Genomic DNA, 22,319 nt, shown 5'->3' on the forward strand with positions numbered 1-22,319 from the left:
CTAACGAAAACCCGAAAAGGATGAGTAGGTAATAATCAATCCTTGTTTCAAGCTGGGAGGCCCTGAAATAAACAAACAAGAACAGAGTCTGTAACTGTGCCTCCATGAAGTATTTAAAGAGCCTGTCTTTGGCCCGAAGTTTATGTTCCACTGCCTCAATATCACAAAAAAATGCTTCTACATACCTCTGAAAAGAAAGCAGACATACAAATCAGGGGATGTGTAATGAGAGACAACAAAAGCAAATAGTGTGCTTAAGATAATCAGGAATAAATGATCCCATTCAAGCAAAAACACCTAATACTTATAGTTCAAACCCCATCATGTTATGATTATGAGAGCACTGAGAGTAAATCATCAGAGGTCCAGAAAACCAAAATAACAAGATGACAAGTGCAAAACTTTCCATTAAGGAGAGATAACTTTGTGGGTGCGTCATAGACACCAATATCACATTGCACTTTGTAATTTGATCTTAAAAATAAAGAATGACGATTCATATAACTTCAGTTTATTCAAGTTTTGTAAAAAAAAAAAAAAAGAAAAGAAAAAGAAAATACATCTGCATCAGGACGGAATATTTGGATTTTGCTGACATGGCTGAATCTTCCAAGTCATTGCACAGATTTTCTCTGAAATTCAAATCTCGGTTTTGGGACTACAGAATGACTTTCACATTCTTGTTGAGAAGCCTCTCTAAAGATTCTTTGGCAGCTTGTTAAAGTCGTGCTGGAGAATAAATTTGTTGGCCCTACTCTCAGGCCTTTGGCACTGAGAAACTGTGCTCTCCTTGAAATGTGCCTGTTTGGATCTCTGCATTGTTCCTCTGAACCTCTGGCGGAGAGTCTCCCTACACACACAGGCCAAGTCTGAAGCTTCAACGTCGAGGTATGGCTGGTGTTAGAGGGCGGATAAAATCTGCCCTTCCAGTACAAACAACCCTTTGCATCAGCTATGACGTTTTGGATTTGGTTTCATCAGACCACAGAGTCTTTTGCATCATGCCTTCAGTCTCATGTCTCTTGACAAACTCCTGGTTTCTAACATGTGGTGGGTTTTTATTTTAAGGAGAGGTATTTTTACGCACTTGAAAGCCTATACTGACAGTAACTACCTGACAATGCAAGTTCTGATATCCCAAATATTGCCTTTCTGATCAAAGTCTGTCTTCGCAGGTGGCTGTTTAGTCTTGACTTTTCTCTTGGCAAAGCCATGAGTCAGAAGCTTTGCTAAAAGATCAATACATTTACATGGATGAACACATAATTGGTGCAGATATCCAAGGTGCCAGGAAATGAATAAGAATGACATCTGAGAACTTCCAGTTCTTCATGCACCACCAGTTGATTAAAGTTTTTGTCATAAATTTGTCTTTGTTAAATGTCTCAAAATGATGAAATACGGTGTTTATATTTGTATATATGAGATTCTATATATGAGACCTGTCAAGGATAATGTAGATTACTTAAAATCAAATATTAAAAATAATTCAGATGTATTTCTTAAAATATGGGATGTGTTAACCCAGGATTTTTTTTTTTTTTTTTTTAAATCAATGTAGGTGCCTGTTAAACAGGAAAGAAGTGGTAAATGAGACGTCCGTTTGTGTGTTAGTGTGATAGACAGAGAGGCAGAGAGGTTTGTGTACACAGAAAGCACTGCTTTATTGACTGCACTGGACTGGACTGGATCAGGTGGAACTGGGACTCCATCAGTTGGGTAGGAGTTGGAGGGGGGGGGGGGGGGCGGATTTGGAGGAAACAGGTTGGAGTTGGGTGGGTTGAAAGTGGGTTGCAGCCATCATTAAGGCAACACAAACAGCATGCAGATACAGTCACAGGAAACATCATCATCATCATATTGCTTTTCAAAGTCTCGCTTAAAACATCGAAATTGTACAAAAAGGAAGAAAATAGGTTTTTCGCACTAATGAAAAATACATTTTTTTATATTCCCTCCTACAAAGAAGATTCTAATACAAGAAAATAAATATAGCAAAAAAAGCCAAAAAATAATTTAAAATAGCTCTTCTTTGTCATATATGTTCAATAGTTCTCTTTGCTATTAACAAATGGCACAACATTCTTTGAAACAAAGAATACAGAAGAATTAACTCCTGCAACATTCATATTATTGTATTGAACAGCCGATGCAGAGTGGAGGAGACGCTGGACACCAGATTTGAACACCTTTATAAAGACAAATAAGACAGGAGGAGGAGGAGAAACCTGTGTCCAGCTCTGCTTTGATTGGACTATGCTGATTGGTATTCAAATAGTGCCTAAATATGACCAATGTGATGCCAAACAATCTAATTTTGCAGAATGATGACCAGTAATGTAAAAAAATAATCATGAGAGAGAGAGAGAGCAGAGTGAAGGGAGAGAAATAGATTAATCTAAAAAAAATTGGATATACATACTGTAAGTGCTTATAGGAGTAAGTACAGAATTAAATAACAGGAAAAACACGTTGCTCAAATTTTGAAAACCAAACCGTCTCTACGTGATAACTCACAATGTGTTTTAAACCTGAGGGAGAAAACTCTGGATTACAGGTCAGGCAAGAAAGGAACGTTTTTTTTTTAGTTATCAATGAGGGTCTGAAAACACTTATTCTGCACTGAGGAGCGACATGGAGAAAGACGGGAGGAGAAAAAGGGAAAGAGAGAGACATGAAGTGGATGAAAGAGACATTAAATGCCACGGCAACACAAAGACTATAAACAGGGAGGTTATGCATAAAAGTACACCCAAAGGATTCTGTTATGGCTCTTTGTCCACATTCAGCCAGTGTTTTTCTTAATCAAAACTGCAGCTTTTTAAAAACCTGTCACCAAAAATGGATTTATTCCAGCCTTGTTATGCAATAGATGAGACTTGTAAAAAATGGTTATTTCCATCTGCGGGCTTTGCTGTTTCATTGATAGGAAAAGTGGATTAGCATCTGTCATAGAAGTTGAAAGAAGGCTTACTGACATGCAGTGACTTAAATGCATGTAAAAAAAACTGAATGTATTAATATGGCTAAATATTATGGATGACACATTTGCCTGAAATGTGACTCATTAGGGTTAATGAAACCAATTACAAAGGGTACATTCATACTGGTTTTTTATACTGGGACGTTAAATAAGAACAAATATGAGAATTTGGCTATGGAATAGCACACATAAACGCTGGTCACAGAGAGCAAGAGGGGACTCAACAGATGTTGAAACTGCAGAGCCTCAGCATCGTAGTACCCAGAAAATGTGCTCTTTTTCTGATTTCTGATTTTCTTTTTATCTCTCCAGAATGGATTGTTTCTGTTTCTTTTTTAGGCATTTCAGTGTAGACAGAGATCTCAGGGAATACGAGATATAAAAAAGGCTAGTGTTGACTTGTTGGGGTTTTCAAAATAAGGGAGCTTTTAGTGTGGACGTAGCCTAATGGAAGAGGAGAAAGACGGGAGACCAGTTTACCTGCTGGATTGATGCAGCTACTTTTAACCCAAACTCTGTCTCACCTTGCACACACTAACTTTATTCCTCTAATACCTGTAACTACAGACATCCACACCTGTCTGCACACACAATCTTTTATAAGACACACACATACCGAGAGACTGCATATCCTCAAGTAACATAATCCAAAATATTCCCTTCCCCCAAATAAATACATATTTTCCTTTGAGAATTTGCCATGTGTGTGCTAAAGACAAAACGAAGTCCAATTATAAAAGCAGTGGAGGAGAACAGTGAACAATGAAATAAAATGACAGAAACCAGGAGAGAGAAATAAATCAGAGACAGATAGAGAAATGTAATTAAAGTAGGTGACAAAACAGAGACAGAAATACGATACAGAGGGCCTCTTTATATGGTCTTAACCTGCAGAGTCAATTTAAATTTTGACTAGAGACATGATTTATTGACTTTGCATTCACACCTGGAAGTGAAGTGTCTCCAGTGTCTGCTGAAATAACTCTTTTTCCCTCCAATGACAGATTCCTACTCGTGTCCCTTTGTTGTATTTATACTTTGTGTACAGTTCCCAGCCGAGCTCAAATTAAATGTTACCAAATGTTGCTTGACCACCAGTGGGAGACGGTGGCTTTTGCCAAATTGATCTTCCGTGTGTCTCGGTTGCTTTTACAACTCAATTTGTCTGCAGTGATGTATGTATGTCTGAGTGTGAACCTCCCAGGAGCCTAATGCTTAAACCAGATGGAAAGGGAGGCTGAGTACACCTCTCAGAGTGTGAGGGAGGAACCAGAAAATGGACTCGAGCCATGTTTCTATCACTACTTCAAGTTCAATTGGCAAAAAAATCTATAAATGGATTCAGCTTCAAGACTTGATTGCATTGGTCAAATTTATAATCTTATCTTGATAAAAATGCACACAATCACTGAGTATTAACAGATGGGTGATGTATTTTGACATTTTAGTGATGAAGCTGGTGTTACTTGTTATTCTTTTTAAGATTATCAAATCTGGACCAACACCAGAAATGTGTTCACCTGTCATGTCAATACTCAGCAACATCCCTCCCATGTCGCAATCAGTTATTTCTCGATTAATAACATTTGATCACGACTACATTGAAGGGCTAAGCATGGACAAAGTGTAATCTGCAAAAAGTTCAGTCAACTCCCCAGTGCTTAAACTCTCTCATATGTAAACAAATTCAGCAAAAACTAATTATTTTCAGTCTTTCCTTTCATTACAAGTTAGCAATCTGTAGTCACCACAGGCCCATAAACTAGTGCAGGTGTGCATGAAGATGGCATTTTCACTTTACACTTTCAAGGACTGTTGTTCCTCAAGACAGTCCTTGTTGTCAGTTTTTATCTTTGTTACTTTGTACAGAAAAAGTAACTTTTGTGCATGTTTTAGAAAGGCTGAATTTTTTTGTGTTTCATTGGATTAAAGAATCAAATAAGTCATCCCTAGCAAAGGCAAAAAAAAAAAAGACACCAAGAAGATGTCCTGCATTATGTCATTATGGCTTGTTATTATCAGGACTCACGTAGTAATGTTGGCTGAGTTACATGTAATCTAACAAAAACATCAGCCGACAATATATATCAACAGAGGATGATTTTTATGGGAAAATAATGTTGGTTATAGAATACTGAATGCTTCTCAAGGCCAAATGTGTTATTTAATGACCAGTCTTCAAAGTTTCTGCACTGCTATCCTGATTCAGTTGTTTCAGTTTGTGAAGGAAACACCTGTATAGAGACCTGACTGTACAGAGAGAGAGGGAGAGAGTGGAGAAAGTACAGGGGGTTGAAAGAGAGAGGCAGATATGAGGAGGCAAGAGGGCAGCAGAAGGGAAGGGCCTGGTGTTGTTTATATTAGCTGCTTGTTAACTCAACTGTGTAGACGGGCTGCAAACAGAACGCAGGGGAAAGAACAAGTTGTTCTCTTTCTCTGCTTGCTTCTCTGGCTTCGGTTCAGGTAATGTCTCCCTCCTCTCCTCTCTCTATCCATCTCTCTCTCTCTATCTCTCTTTCAGCAACCCAGAGCAAAGCAGAGTGAAACGTTTTCCCCTCCTCACATGTACATCCACAAGATGTGCCTGTCATTATTTGTCCTTAAAGCTACAGACATCCTTTTTTCATTTCATATTAAAAAGAAGAAGAAATTTGATCTTCCTATGCTTTAACAGAGATTCCAAAAGTGCCACTTGGGCCAAGGAGGCTGATAACTGGACAGGAGAGAAAAAGGAGGAGTTATCAACATTGGAGGGGGGGGGGGGTTAAGGATGGAGGAGGGGAGGGGAGATGGCTAATGAGCAGGGAGGAGGGAGATGTTGGAAGATGAAGGCAGAGAAAGGTGCACAGTTTGAGCAGACGGGAGCTTTAGTTTAAAAGAGATTTCTCAGAGCTGCTATTGAGGCAGATACATCATAATCTCACTGTGTTGAGCTTCAGTGGGCAGAGCCAAAGAGTGTTTTTGGCAAAGAGATTTTGGACTGATGCCCCAATGAAACAGTCATAATAAAACTAAAGGAAGTGTATTATAAGGACAAGTTCTTTTCAAATTTCCTTTAACTTAACATGGCTGCTATTCTTTCATGAAAAATTCCTTTAAGATTGAGAAATGTCGACTCAGGAAAAGATTAAGCTGAAACAATTAGCCAATAAATTGATAGAAAAGGAGACAATACATTGTCTCTTCAACTGTTATGTTTGATTAATGGTTACAGGTAATTTTTCTAACAAAAATGGCAAACCACACATCACGTTTGTTTTGGAATTTTGGTCGGAATAAATAGGCATCTTATAAATCTTTTTTACATTTCACACAGGATTGCAAATTTAGTTTTTTCAAATCTTAGAAAACAAATCACTCCAAGTAACCTTAGAGTACTTTTTGTAGATATAGTTTTATATTCGTGATTGACTGAAATTCTCAGCTGCTGAAAAGCTTTTGTTTGTTTTGGACCAACTTATATCCTCCAACATTAAAGCAAAAAAAATATTTAAACTATTTTTGTTTTTATTTCTCACAGTACAGGTATAAATCTTCATATATATGTTTTGGTCAGCCAATAGTTACAGTGTCAAGACTTTGACAAAACAGTTGCCATTTTTGCTGAAAGAAAATAAAAACGGAAACCACAATCCATCTGTGTGCCAGTTAATGACCTCCAAATCCTAAAAGAATAACCGAAGGCTTCTTGACTTAAATCAGTTTTGTTCTTTGACTCCACCAATCTTGACTTTGTTTCTGCCTCCACAACAGCCCAGTTTGTATTACTAAACCTCCAATCAATGCAGCGTGTCTGAGTAGTGGATTTTGAGCCTTTACTTTGCTGTAACGAGAGGAGAGCAAAGCGCCAGTAAAACAGAGGAAGCAGATAATGACTCAGCTTTCTAGTTAGATACGAGCCACCGCGGCCAGAAAAAGCGTTACAAAAAAAAAAAAAAACAGCTTCCAAAACCTTTTCAAAACAAGGAAAATGAAAATGTCTCTATTAGTAGTAATAGTAGTAGTTGAACAGTATTATACATTATTGAAACTGTGAAGAACTCCAGTGGTACGCAGGTAGAGGGGTTGGTTTGTATGGCTGGTGTAAGACAGTAAAGAAAGGTCTCGGCAATGATATCAGGAAGCACTGAGCAGTCATCGGGCCAGTCTGCATTTCCAAATCATATAAACAAACTAATGAATTCAACTTCGGTCAAGACTTCTCTTCTATCACTTCATTTTGAGAAATCTAAATCTCATGTAGATCACATGCAACAAGCTCTGTGCCCATTTCCAACTCATCTTTGTCAGAGAGAGAGAAGTGATTTTAGTTGAGCCCAGCAGACATTCAGTGCCTAGACTTGTGTAACTATATTCTGTATTATCACAATAAAAGCAGCCTGATAGAGAAGTCGAGGCATCATGTTTAATGTATCGTCAATACAAATCTTGAGAACTTGCCAACCCTGGCTTTACTGACCTTAGGACAGCCTCAAACCACTTTCCAATTGGATGACGGCTCAAACACAAAGTAGGAGAGACAAACTATGAGCAGTCTCCTAATGTCCTCCCCGTTCCTGAAAGCCACCTCAGGGCAACAATCAGTTTTTCATTTTTCAAAACCCATAAGTTCCACTTGTTAAAACAAATGGAACTTATGGGGTCTTCCTGTTCAAACAAAAACTGGGTGTTGTTGCACAAAATGGCTTGTTAAGACAGAATTTACCAACATGTTTCTTGCTGGATATACTGCTGACCTGCCTCTCTGCTCCAAACATGATCGTTGCTAAGCTGAGGCAGTTCTCAGGCACCCAGCCTGGCTGGTGCAGTGATGTCTTTCCAAGGAGACTAACAACAGTGTCTGTACAGTCGTTAGCCGCTGTGTGAAGTACAGGAGAGTTGCCAATTGCCTGCAGAAATCAGTGTTGGCCTTTAACTATCTTTTCAGAAGAAGTCTAGGTGGGATGCTTCACTTTGTGTAGGTGTGTTTCTGACCTGCCATTAAGTGCACAATGCCCACCAGTTTATTTCTGGGCTGAGGCATTTGTTCCAATTCCAATGCAGGGGGTTGCTCTCACGCGTGCCATAACTCACCATTTAGAGAACTGTATGATTGTATAGTTATCCATAATTTGTTCATCATGAAGTGCAGATGGTAGGCTTACCCAGAAGAACATAACCTCATTAGGCCTCCTGATCTTCTGCTGACACTGATGCTACATGATACAACTAGATCTCATATCATGCGGATATCTGACCTGACACAGTTGCAAAATTCAAAAAGATCATCAGAGCACATTTTGGGCTGTGAGCCAACACCCACACCAGCGTACCACACGGAGGACGGTGATGCTTTGAAGTTGCATTCTAGTTGATAAAAAAAAAAAAAAATGAAGAAAACGATCCTGCAAGAGACTGCAGTCTACAGTATCTACGGAACAGAAGGAGAGGGCATTGAAGCCACACTGTAAATATAGAATAACAACCAGTTTGTGTATGCCAAGGCTGCACAGTATCAAGGTTAACAAAAATTCCAAAACCAAATTGACTGAGATGGTATCATAGTGCGGTCTTCAGGTAAACTGCTGTTCACAATAATGAGAAGAGTTTTTAACCTAACTACCGCCATAACTTTCAGTAGGGGTAGTGCAGCCATTTCTTCTGCCTATGCTGTGCAGCCTTAGCATTTGCTACTACATGTAAAGGCCGTTAATGAGAGGCCTTGTCTAATACCACTGTCTACAAAGTCAGGCTACTCCAAACATTGAATATTGAAACCAAGATTACATTTTTCTGTATTACCAATACATGAATGGTAACAGCAACCCAGTGCCGGGTTCTGTGAGCAGTAATACGTCCACAAAAACCTCACTTCAAGCTTTGTTGCTGTTACTGTTGTGTGTGTGTGTGTTATCTTGATCAGTTTCCATTAGGGGTGTAATAACTATAGCCGTTGTAGAAGTCCAAATCCCTCTGCCTTTCTTTGCAAAGTTTGACACGTAGCCCTGCCTTAAAAAAAGAGGGATTTTCCTGACTTTGCCTCTTCATGTTAAAGAACAGACAAGTGAGGAGACTTCTACGGTTGCTACACCTGAAGGACAGAGATGCTTCTCTGTCACCTGTAATAATACTTTCCTGCTATTAGGGGGGTGTTTCCCTCTGAGTAAGCTCATTCTTCCTGATGCAGTCAGGACCACACATACGTAAAAAACTAGTCATCTTGAACATTACATTAACCCTGTTATACCAGCTCTGGTGTGTGTGTGTGTGTGTGTGTGTGTGTGTGTGTGTGTGTGTGTGTGTGTGTGTGTGTATAGATGCGTGCTGGAGCTGTATACAATGTGTGTGTTCAGTTCAGCAGCATTTGGCTTCTTCTGAAGGGGGTTAACATGTGTGAGTCTGCATTTAAGGGCAGTCCTGTGGAAGCAGGCTTTTTCCAATGTGAACCCAGTGAATGCAGATCTCGGAGAGAATCCAGGTAATGTTGGCGTCTGGATTAAACCATGCTGGCCATGACAGCGCTGTAACAGTTGTGTAACATCCTTATCTAGCATTCATCACGTAGAAGGCCAGAGAAGGAGCGGAGTGTGTTTGTGTGTTGCTGTAGATAAGATGTAAAATATGCTGCCTTGATACATAGATCTGTTCTTTGGCGTGGTCACTTAGAAGACAGGTTACATAACTGTCCATATGGAGAAAACAAAAGGAAGTAGATCAAACACTTTTTAAGTGTTGGTTCATCAGGCCTGGGTCAAGCAGCCCTTAAAATCACGCTTGATGCTTTGTTTAAGCCTCATTTGAAACCTGATTGATTAGGTATCAAAGTTCTTAGAAATCAGATGAGCATTGATTATTGTTTGGAACAACTGAACCCAGGGCTGATGGTTATACCATCATACTGAGAGAGGCAAAATGCTCAGTAGTAGTCGTGTAGGAGTTCAAACAGTGAAGATCGCCAAATAAGGAAGTATCTAGACATACACAAATCACTTCATATACATATATATATATATACTGTATGATATAAAATATGTTTGTATATATATATTTATCTATGTCTGGCGTCACTTTTTCCATACATTTTCAACCTTTTATTCTTTTTTCAAAAGATTTCTTTTTAACCCCTGAGAATAACACGGACTGCTTTAGGTACAAAATACAACTCTCTGAGAGAACAAAAAAAAAGAAGAAAAGAGAAAACTAATTTACAAACAACTCAATTCAAGAACTGAAGATCGCAGGCCTCTGAAGCTGACTATAACATTGTCATCATTCATGTAACAGGAGAACAGGTGCAGCAAGCAGAGCCATCGGTTACCAGAACTCATCCAGGCCAAACTCAAGTGGCAGCCATGTTGGTATCATAAACCTGCTCAATGCGTAACTTAAAAAGAACTGTGTTGAGCATCATTCTACCCTCCTGATGCCTGAAGCCTTTACTCTTTCAATTTTACTGGGGACCTGGGCGATCTTGTATAGTAACGAGATACATGTTTGATTTTTGAGGACCGAGAAAATTTTTAAAGTTACTGCAAATTAGATGCTAATTTGTAACTACCTAAACTCTTTGTATTGATGGCTCTGGACTGCAGAGATCTATTTGGGTTGGGGGGGCACAGAACAGTAAGCAGCTCTTTGCACTGCATGTCTCTGCTTTGCTAACAGTTGCAGAGGATTTGTTTGATTAATGAAAAATGCTGCATTTACATCCTTGTTTCAGGCACTAGATAATTGTTAAGGTGACAAGGAGCCCAATGCTGGCTACACTCTGTAACCAATCCAACAATGGTTTGATTGTTACAAGTCCGATTGAGATACGACTGATTGATCTGCTTAATGATTGTTGGTTGAGTGATAAGGTTTTCGGGGTTAAGGGGGCTGGGGCACAGGGTAAGCGACAGAAGGCACAGAGTTCTATGATGATTTTTCGTCTAAGAGTCAGGCTTGAAAGACTTGAAAGACTTGAAAACAAAAACTCAGAATCAGGAAGAATTTGAAAATAGCTGTCAAAAGTCAGGTCAACATTTCAGCAATTGCTGTTGTATGAGCAAAGGGATTTGCTCATGGTCATATGCGTGTCAGTGTGTCAGTATGTCTGTGTGTCTGTGTGATAATCCCAATGAGCACCAGGGTTGGGGTCAAATCAAAAACTGGAAAACACTGAAATCTGTAATTTTAGTCGGTCAAGATAAAGTGGAGAGTGACAGCTTAGGACAAAATATTACAGCTGAGTCAATGTGATGAGAATTGACCCCAATCCTGAATGAGCATCTATTATACACACAAGTGCTTACAATACAGCTCTTACGACTAGCTAGTTGTGCTTTTCAAGGCTGAATACATGTTGTTCCATGTCACCCTCTATACATATTCAGTCCAGCACTGGTGTGAAATCATCTTTCCAATGAACATATTCAAGGAAACAAGGACTCATTGGATGCATCTCAGGCCACAAAGGCCAGGGGCGAAGCAGACCCTGAAACCAGCTTGAATAACAATAATATTAATGCCCCAAAGTGTTTGTTCCCAAGTCTGGCAGATATCACAGACATGAGGCCAGAATAGGGTTCTCTAAACGCCCAGAAACAAAAATGAATCTGAAATACAAAACAGAAAAAAAGACTGAAGGTAATGTTTGTTTCCTATTCATTGAATGTTCAGCATTTTGTGGTTGGGGTCCGATGGATAACGATTCTGAACGACAGGCAAACAGCTACATTCAAAATCATCTCAAAAACAAAGCAGGTCAGAGCTGAAGAGATTTCCCTCTGGTTAACGTGAGAGGGATTTGGTTGAACAAAGCCATCCAGCCATGTTTTTGTAGAATGTCTACACAGATGGTGAAACAACTAGCCAGCAGGAATTTGTTTGGATTACTATGTGTGTGTGTTTGTTTTTAGTCAATTCTTTAGGATGCCAGCACGCTCCGTCTTAGCAAGTCCTCATTCCCAGAATGCAACTGCGACAGGCGGAGTTTGCGTCCAGCAGAGCGTGTGTCTGTGTCACTCTGCTCGCCATCGGAGAAGTACCCATCGGTCTCTGCAGCATCCAGCAGAGACGTGTCTTTTCCTGTGAGCTGCATGTCTACAGACTCCAGCCCTCCTATACCTCCACCTCCACTGAATCCTCGATTTCTGGATTTACCCTGGCGGGACAGGCGGAGCCGTGATGGCCCACCACGAAGAATGTCAGGCATCATGGGCCCTGGGCTAGAGGCTGGGGTAGGAGATGAGCTTGTGGTGAAACCAGAACCAGCCCCTGATGCAACACCATTCCCAATAAGAACGCTATCCCAGCGGTCGCGGTCCTCAGAAATGTGACATGAATCCATTTTTGAAATGGGAGGCTGTGGTGGTGGGTCCTTGTGCAGGTCTGAGCTCCTGGTCTGGTGGTGATGAAGGTGGTGGTGATGCAGGACCTTGGAAGTGCCCCTAGACTTTTCCACTTTTCTACCTGCAAAGCTTTGCTTATCCTCTGCCACGCTGGACCAGAAGCTCTTGGCAGTGGAGGGACTGCTGACGATGGAAGCAGCCCCTGCAGGCAGAAGTATCTGGGCTTCAGTGGTGGTGGTGGACTGCGGATGTCCCCGAGCACGGGCCTTGCTGCTCCCTCTTGGTTTGCGACCTAGCTGGGGTGTTTTCCAAGTAGACTGCATGGAGTTCTCCATCATGAGGTTAAGCAGGCTCTCCTCCCCTTGCTGGAGCTGGATGAGAGAAGAAAGAGAAGAGAAGAATTGAGAACAGAAAAAAAAAAGGCATTAGAGATCAAAATTAGATGGGAGTGTAAAAAATAAAGACGAGATAAGAAAAAGTCAAAAGCAAAAACCCATACTTAAAATGTAAAAGTTTTACAGAAGACGTTATTTGTGCAGGGATGCGGTAAGTAGTGGTGCTGAGGATGTTGCAGCACCCTCTTAAATCAGGCACAATTAAAAAAGCCGCTTGTGAGAAACTGTACCCTTTTGTTTCCCCTCGTTTTATGGGATATGTAAATGTGGTAACCTACACCATAATGTTTAATGGCTTTTTTTCCCCCTGTTTACTATTATAGTCCATAACTTGTTTATCATACTTCCTGCAGAGTGCATATTAAGTCACAATAAATCTGCATGCTGCTTGCCATTCTGTTTTTCTCACATTCTTGCCTGTTATCATTTGGAAACAAACTCTCCTCCCACTTTGAGCAACTATGTCACATGCAAAAATAGGTAAAGAAAAATCTGACTTATTGTAGGAGTAGTTTGACTTAAAATCAGCCTTATGCCGCACTTCCTTAGGTTATTTATAATACTACTTTAGTCTGTTTTACTTAGTAACAACAGGGTTCATGTTGTTTCTTCTTCTTTCCTTCACACATTGTTAAACATGTGAACAATAACAACAAGTTATATATATACTGCATATATCATGCATTCTGGTTGGAGCCCCCTGCGAATAAATTCACAAACAGGGCAGGTTCCTGAGGAGAACAGCAGGCCAGCCACAGTACAGCTCGACTCTGTCCATCAGCTCTCTCATCAAACTGGTTAACCCACAGTCAGAGGAGAGCAGAACTCATGCCACTCACAAAAGAGAAAAGCAATTAAAAGGATTTAATTATGAGTCAAAATAATTCTAAATGTAAGGTTCTTTCAGGTATGAAGGTTGTTTTGTCGTCTCAAAAAACAAACACTATATGTTGATGATATTCAGTTCAGGGAAATTAATATCTTTTACAATAAATAAACATTCAGTTAAACTTGTACCAATGTATACTAAGAGCAGAGAGGGGGAGCACCTGCAGAAAGAAACTCTGTGGTCAAAACACTATTTTGACTTTAAGTTAAGTTACTTACAGGAGCTTTAATGTCAGGGGCTTTAATCTCACAATAAAAGTTATAGCTCACTTTTTTTAATGCATATTCGTTTTTAAAGCATTTGCTTTTGAAGTTATTTGACAGTAATTAATAAAAATTTCCAACCAGCATAGAAGCAGAACTCGATTTTACAAGTCAGTTAACACTTAAAACATGATATCAAGGGAAAGGCGTTTACACGTTACTTACTAAATATCACCAACCCGTGTGTCTGTGGTTAAGTTGTTTGCACACAACAGGAAGAGAAATAATTGTGATTGATTAGGACAAATACTTATTTTCTTGCAAAGAGTAGTTCTCAAAGATTCCCACAATACATATGTTTTGCTTTTACAGATTCACTTAGCCTGCATTTTGGCCTTATGGCACCCATGCACACGCCAGCTCCCTCTTTGAATAAGAAGATGTTGTTAGTTTGGATGTCCTGTTAAATCCTGTCTGTAGCCAGGACAGTTTCTAATTTGGCTCCAGGCACTTGGTTTGTCTTCAAGTGAAGTGGACTGGGATTCAGTTCAAGAGGTGATGGATTGACTCTGGTGATTACTTCAGCTGTTTGTATTTTGCCATGTGTGCTGCTGTTCACTGCCAAGAGCCAGTTGGCAATCCATTTCATATAATCCCCCTTTTTCTAAACTCGACTGATCTATGCACTGTCTGCTTGTACTGATGCTGAAATGATGTTAAGCTTCTGATAACTTTTTGAATGAGTGGAAATCCATGTTTGAATCAATCCATGCAGCAACAACTCTGAACTAGCTGCTGAAGACCTACCTGGTCGGAAAGCAGGCTGCCACTCTTGTCCCGATGTTGGGCGCCTAGAGCCCACTGACTCAGCATGTCATCAGCTGTGATCTGAACCGACTGGGCGAGCCAGCTGTCGAACAAAGAGTTGTCCAATGGGAAGGACTTTGACAAACCTAGAGGAAGGAAATAGGTCAAAAACAGTGAGAAAGAAGCATTCAGGGTGATGACGGATGATAAAGAAAAACAGATGGTAGAAATGAAGAGGGATGAACGGAGGAAAAGACAGGGAGGGAGAAGGGGGGGGGGGCAGACATGTGAGAAGTGCTGCTCATTCATTTTTCATAAGTAGAAAACGCATAAAAGTTGTAATGATCACAGAGTGAGAGAAACGAGGCTTTTCAAAAATGCAATGCTTGACTTCTGTGTCAACTCTTAAATGCCACACTAAGGTTAAATACAGGGTTTGCTTCATTCACTCATTTCATATCATCCAAGAGTGATACTTTAATTAAAGTAGTGATGATGTTTCATTTTAAACTGGCAATGATAAAAACCCATGAAAGCTCTCTCCTGTGTATTTTAGTTTATTGCCCTGCCTAGGTTGTGTTTTTCCCTGATCCATGTTAATAATATGAGCTCTGTGATGAAGAAATATCCATGCATGGTCCCATGTAGCTTTGCAACATGAATGTCTACCATGATGTCACCTGTATACACCGAAGAAGCTGCCCACATTTTTGCTGAACAATGTCATCATCGCAAATGAGAAAGAATAACGTTGTGGTTTGCAGCAATCAAATTGTCCCAATATGTCAGTAAACAGCCAGAAAAAACATCAACCTCTGCACACTAGCAGTCTGTCATGTCCAATGTGGGGAACAGCTGCTGCTTCTTAACAAGTTAGAGGACCATATCATATCTGCAGAGATTATATTCACAACAACAACTTGCACACAAATAGCTTGTAGAAAATACAGACCAGACTTTAAGGTGTGAGCTTCTTTTTTCTCAACTGTCTTTCTAGCCTCCCAGTAAATCAGTGACTATAATGATCTGCCAAGTAGGACTGCAGGAGGTGCTGTTCAGGTGTGTTTCACACCAGCTAACATCACACACACACACACACACACACACACACCAAGTCGGTCGTTTCCATGACGCAGCATGTCTCTGCAGGAGTCGAGAGAGCTCTGAGGGAGGGGATAAATGACGGAGCAGAGAAAAGGGGCAATGAAGTAGTGTGAGGAAAATGGGAGGTGATGATGGAGGAGAGGAGGGAGTAACAGAGTTCAAACAGAGGTAGAGAAGATCTAAACCTGAAACATACCACTCTGTAGTCGAAATATATAAACAAGTATATGAGTTCACAGCCGTGCTACAGCTTGTTTTCAGCTTAACATCAGCCTGCTAATATTTTCCATTTATACTATAATATTATTTTTTGTTTAGGAAGCATCATGTTCAACAAATTAGTTTAGTATGACAACATGCAAATATCTGTAAAGCTAATTGACCCTTTGTCAAGCCCCGCCCACCTTGGTTACTGTTTCTAAGATAGTCAAAATCTCTTTTCGCCGGGCTCCTCCCAGAGATTTGACAGACTTTTATCTGTATTTAATTGATTTGATTATTTTGGAAAGTACAGATATACAGTAGGGTGTATGAGGATAACTCAAAATCTCTCATAAATCTAAAAAAATCATTTAAAGCATGATCGATGTCTGATGCTAACTTTAGCTGTCCTCCCGTGGCTGCTAGCCCTCTCAGTGACCATCTCAATGAACATTTCTGGAGCCAGAGGTCTGAAATATCCTCTAAATGTCAGCAACAGGGCCTCCAATACGCAGCTGAGAGTTATGTGCACAATTTGACAATCACAGCAACATCAATTATTGCTAAATGCTACAGATCCATGGAAAAACGACAGAAGCCTCATTTACTGTCTCTGAAAATGACTGCCAATGGAGCTGTCACAGGGCAGAACTGCTCATATACTGCTGGGTAGGAAAGTGAATAAAGCAAACTAAATAGTTTATTTTGACAGATTATAGCTAGACCTACTACACATCTACTAAATATCCGTCATAAAACCAATAACATAAAAAAAACATTTGTTCGGTTTAGGGAACGGAATGACACCTGGATAACGATATTTTGAGTCACCCTTACTGACACCAAGCACACATTTTAACCATGTTAACCATGCCACACTAAGGTTAAATACAGGGTTTGCTTCATTCACTCATTTCATATCATCCAAGAGTGATACTTTAATTAAAGTAGTGATGATGTTTCATTTTAAACTGGCAATGATAAAAACCCATGAAAGCTCTCTCCTGTGTATTTTATTTTATTGCCCTGCCTAGGTTGTGTTTTTCCCTGATCCATGTTAATAATATGAACCATGTTTTTAAGGTCACAACCATGAACCATGTTTTTAAGGTCACAATGTTTTTAAGGTCACAATTTCATTGCGATGCACTTAAAAGACTTTGCCCAGCATGGTTGCTATTACAGGGAGCTCTCTGATAGGTGGTCAGCGGACCAATCAGAGAGCCAACACAGGGTCAATTTGCACTGAACACAAAGTATAGCTGAAGCTGATGGGAATGTCCAGATTCGAGGATGATTGGTAGTGATCTGAATTAAGACAAAATAAAATTGTAAACTTCTTCTAATGGCCATCCGTGAAAGTGACCTGAAAACATATTTAGTTACTTTCCAGATTTGTAAGTCAGACTTTAGACTGACTTTAATAATGCACTAACTCAGTAAGTAACTGAGTTACTTTTTGATAGTAGTAGTAACTAGTAACTGTAACTAGTTACTTATTTTCAGTAACATGCCCAACACTACATCTGTCCATCTGGTAGTTAGTGTGATGTTATATTGTTACATCATGTTGCAACAAACAATGTTTAAAACTATCCTGATGTCACATTATTGTTGAATATGTATCTCCAGGGTTTAGGAAATGACAGCAATGCAATGCTGTAGGAGGTTAATATGAGTGCTAAACATCTACATTTTGTCTTTGAGAACAAAAATCCTTTTTGTTGGAGAAAAAGGGGGACATTTATTTTTCGGTGGACTTCTTTTTTTTTGCACAGTTTTAAAAGTAATAAGTAGAAAGATATTCTAAAAGAAGTAATAGTGAAAAAAGTTTCTTTTGAAGAACTCTTCTGAAGAAACCGATCAATATTTGCCTCATCAAAATGGAGCTGTCTCTTTAAAAACAGTTCTTTTGCTTACACTCACAGGTCTGAAAAGGGACACTGTAGGCTAATGCTAATGTGTCAGAAGGTCTATTAAAGCTATTGCTTAAGGCTGTGCAATGTGACGCAGCAGTTTGGAGAACAGCTGGCCTCTTCACACGTGCACACTAGTCTCACAGGAGAAAAAGAAAAATATAAACACAGGTTGCCATCACAGAACAAATGATTTTGTAGCAGTGAGCAGTGATTTTCTAGCAAGCACTACTGGAGCAGTGAATGGTAAGGAATGTGCTAGAAGTAGGACTTGGCCAAGACCAGGCCTGTGCATGAGAGCAAGAGAGAGGGTGAGAAAGAGAGAGAGAGACAAGAGTGAGTGTGTGTTGCAAGCTCTAAAGCCCTCACTACAGTCTAAGGATTGTTCTCAGGTGCCAACAGTGTGCCTGGAAACTCAGAGATTAAAAAAAATAAACTAAAAGAGAGCTAAGGTGGAGGAGGAAGTGCAGCAGGCAGAAAAAGAGCACACTTAACACTGCACTAAAATGAGTACATGGACAAGACACAATAACATCCAGACTAAAAAAACTCTACAGTTTGTAAGAGTAACTTAACAAACGTCTAAAAGCCTTGTCTTGCTGACCTTAATAAAAGCCGGAAGACTCTTGTGTTTGCTCACACACAGGCTCTCTTGTACTCAACAGTGATGTCACAGGGTCCTTGTTTTCTTCTGTACACTTTGCAGCAGCATGCATGCTTTATTGGACCTCTCTCATTGTAGTACGGTGGGGCTCACAGGACATTTGCCACGCTTACAGATGTCACCGAAAGTGAATTCACTTCGCGGATGATTTGCGTTATTTCTTAATGGCATTATGTCAACCACTATGAAATTGCTGTTGCAAAGAAATCGCTGACTGAGTTATCCACCATATGATCAAAGCTCTCTCAAATTCAACAGCTCATTTTCTGTGGGTGTTTTTCATTTGATGCAAATTCATCTCAAACCACTCAAACATGCAGATTTGATTAGAGTTTGACTGAAATGTGTTCCAGATCTCAGTTTTGAAGGTGAAAGCTCCTCAGTGAGTATGAGGAGACACGAGGAGGATTTAAAAAAAACAAACCAAAAAAAAAAACAATCTTCCTTTTTCCAAATCACCAGCACCATATGGGCCCAGTAATCAAACTGTGGGGATAGGGGACAGTAGATCTGAGGATGAGTTCTGCTACATATCTGTCATCTTGATCCCAGAACACAAAGAGGAAGACAAAGCCGGGGGAGTCAGGACCAGACCCCGACAGAGAACAGATGGCCTGACACAAAACACACACACACACACACACACACACACACACACACACACACACACACACACACACACACACACACACACACACACACACACACACACACACACACACACACACTTAGACTGTGAGATATGAACGCAAACGCCTTGAACAAACAAACACACAGATGACATGCTGACAGGAACGATACATATATAAAACACTGGGGACAGCATACATGCACATGGACGTTCACTACACACAGGCACGGTTGTTTGTCATGGAAACACAACGTGAGTGATGATCTCCCATCGACTATTCTACATGTAGTTAGTTCTTTTTCCTCATCACTCCGATAGAAAGAGTGAAACAGAAAAAGAGAGATCTACAGAATGAGTGATATTAATGAGTGATATAACTGAGAGAGATGTCTTTTGTTATTGTCGCTCTGTTTATTAATCAAATTCAGTTGGACAGGAAAATGGTGTTTGGCTCTGTGACCCTCAGCTCTGGTTGAAAAAAGAAATGAGAAAAAGTCATGTGTCATCGCTGACTGTGTGTGTGGGTGAACAGCTCCACACAGCTCTGCCACTTTAGTGGATACAAAAGTACAAATGCTAATGCACAAACTATGTCCTGCATACTGTACTGAACGTATGCACTACAGTTCATTGTTCTAAAACAAATAGGAGACAGTAATTTGATAACAAATCTTTCTCTGTTGACTTTTTGAATTAAACAAATATGGAACAGTCCTCCAAACTTTCTCAGCTGTTTTGTTTGGTTTAATGGCGTTCTTGTTTAAATAGCTGAACTGCTATATTTAGTTACCAAAAAGGAACCCTAAGGAATTTGAAGTTTCAAGATGGAGATCGCTTTACCTACCACTCAAGGCTCAATCCCACTATAATAACGAAGATAGCTTTATGGCTAACCTAAATGATTATGAGTGGAAATAATGTGAATAATGACCAGTAATGTGAGTACACACACAGAGCATTGAACCACAAATTAAATAAGTTAGTTGATTAAACATAGTGTTTTCATATAATGTATAATGAGAAAACTGAGTGGATTAAATCTTTTTCATATATGCTTTTGGCTATCAAACTAATTGCCACCATTTCCTGTCATGGACTTGCGATGGTATGAGTCGATGTTCTGGGCAAAAAGTTTTGTTTTAGCCGCAGTGGAGCAGAGTGGATGGAAGTGGTAACTACAAAGACCATAATCCTTTGCGCTCTGCTTAGTTTAGTGAAAATGACAGATACCTGTGTAAGTGGGAAAGGAGAACAGAGAGACTATTTTGAAATCTTGGATGCTACAGGGGCTCCTAGGATGATGCTGTCGTATAGGACATATAATTGACGTTTTTTACGAAATCACCTCTAAAAATAGAACGGTACAATGTAGTGACGTGCTGTCAAATCAACTCATTTTGTGGGATCGGCAGCTTTCCGCGGATAAATTCTGTGTTTCTGCGACATCCAGTGACTTTTCTATTCCACTGAGAAGATCAAAGTCTTTTTGTGAGTAGGACTTGTTTAGTTCAGAAGGTCCAGATTTAAAAAATAATTGGACCCATACTTATATGCATATTATTTTTCCTATTAAGTTACTATCCCGATCACAATGGGTAGCAAGGCAAACTAAATACTCATCATAATGGGTAAGATATTTTATTTACATGAAAAGGAGGATGAATTACGCTTAGGTAAACAGCTATTCATCCGATTTCATGATCTGCTTTCAGATATTTATCAGAAAGTGTCCTTGCAACCCACAGCTTTTTGCAGAAAGTTACTGCAGGGATATTCACAAGTTATTAGATGTGGAAACCAATAAACAAGGATTGTATAAGGCTACAAAACCACCCACTTGATGTCCTACATAAAGATGCTTTTTACTGCAAGAGGAGCTTGTTTTTAGACGAGGCCTGAAGATATGGAGGACTTTATTTTCTACTTACTACGCCCACACAAACATACAGTATATAACAAGTTGAGTGTTTCTTTGGTTCTTTTTTCTGGAGGTTCATTATTTATTTTCTGACACATTATAATCCAAAAGTTCATTTCCATTTTCGATAGTTCTCCGACTTAAACTTCAGAAGCTTCAATCTCATTAGTTTGTAATGGAACTTGTCATAGAAGTTATAATGGTCACCACTATTTAAATATATCTTCATACAACTACATTGATCTGTTTTAAAACAATGTCAAAAACTACTGCTGGATGGAATTTTCAAATCTCAAATGTAGTCAGTTATTTAAAATAGAGTACTTTTCAGAGGCAGCAGGGAAACTATTTGGACAAAAAGGTTTTCTTTTTTGCAGACCATACTGATAAAAAAATAATAACTTCAGCATGAATTTCAAAGTCGTCTTTTATCTCTCAAAGCAGCTTTTACTCTATCTTTGTGCTTTCAACCACTTAATGTGCGTGGTCTTTTACATTTCTTGGAATGGCTGTTAATGGCTAAGTCATATTGTAGGGAATAATGAGAGCTTAAAAGCTGTATTCTGAATAAGCAGATACACTGGGTTTGATCGTGACAGTGCGCCCTGGTTCTGCTACGTCAACAGCACCAGATTCCATCAAACTGTCAGCTCTACTCTCCCATGAAGCTCCTGCATCTGAGAAAAAGACTAAGGTTGTTTTCAAGGTATCGACAGCTGTAGAGGAGCTGCCAACACTCTAAACAAGCGCATCTGACTACAGGAATGCGGATAGAGATGTAAACAAATCAATAGCAGTATATGAAGAATTTTTGAGAGAAATTGAGAGGCTTTGGTATCTGAATGCGTTATTGACATATCAGTCAACATATTTCTAGCCTCACTTATAGATCATGTTTTTGAACTCTGATGTCAACTTGTTCCCTTGTAGTCCAGCAGGTGGCTTGTGTTGTGTAGTCAGCTTATAAACTACAGATTCATTCACCACAGCTGCCAGTATGCGTGACCATCAACAGTCTTTCATCTGTCTTTCATTTCCTCACTACAAGTCACCATTGACACGAGTGTCAACCAATTCGTTTGTTCCTGTTTTTATTATACGTATGTTGTATTTTGTTGTCATTGTGACCTGTCTTTGAAAAGTGCAATATAAATAAACTTTACTTACTTACTTATAATGGTCGATACTCCAACACATTTCAAAATATTAAATTCTAAACGCAAAATTTTGCACTTAGTACATGTCGTCTAAGCGTTAAACGTCGCTGTATTGAAAAGTAGTGGGGATTCTGTTAAGC

General features: G+C 39.5%; 1 protein-coding gene across 1 annotated transcript in view; it reads right to left on the bottom strand.

Annotated features, from left to right (window-relative positions):
- Positions 1–1,715: 1,715 nt before the first annotated feature.
- jade2 (jade family PHD finger 2) overlaps positions 1,716–22,319 on the bottom strand; it is a 172,526-nt gene continuing 151,922 nt past the window's right edge. The window contains exons 13-14 of the mRNA XM_020635492.3: positions 14,589–14,734; positions 1,716–12,665 (exon numbers count right to left, since the gene is read on the bottom strand). Coding sequence (XP_020491148.1) covers positions 11,871–12,665; positions 14,589–14,734 — 941 coding nt within the window. The 3' untranslated portion in view covers positions 1,716–11,870. The remainder of the gene's footprint in view (positions 12,666–14,588; positions 14,735–22,319) is intronic.

This window comes from Labrus bergylta, chromosome 14 (assembly GCF_963930695.1).
Source record: "Labrus bergylta chromosome 14, fLabBer1.1, whole genome shotgun sequence".
Lineage (NCBI taxonomy): Eukaryota > Metazoa > Chordata > Actinopteri > Labriformes > Labridae > Labrus > Labrus bergylta.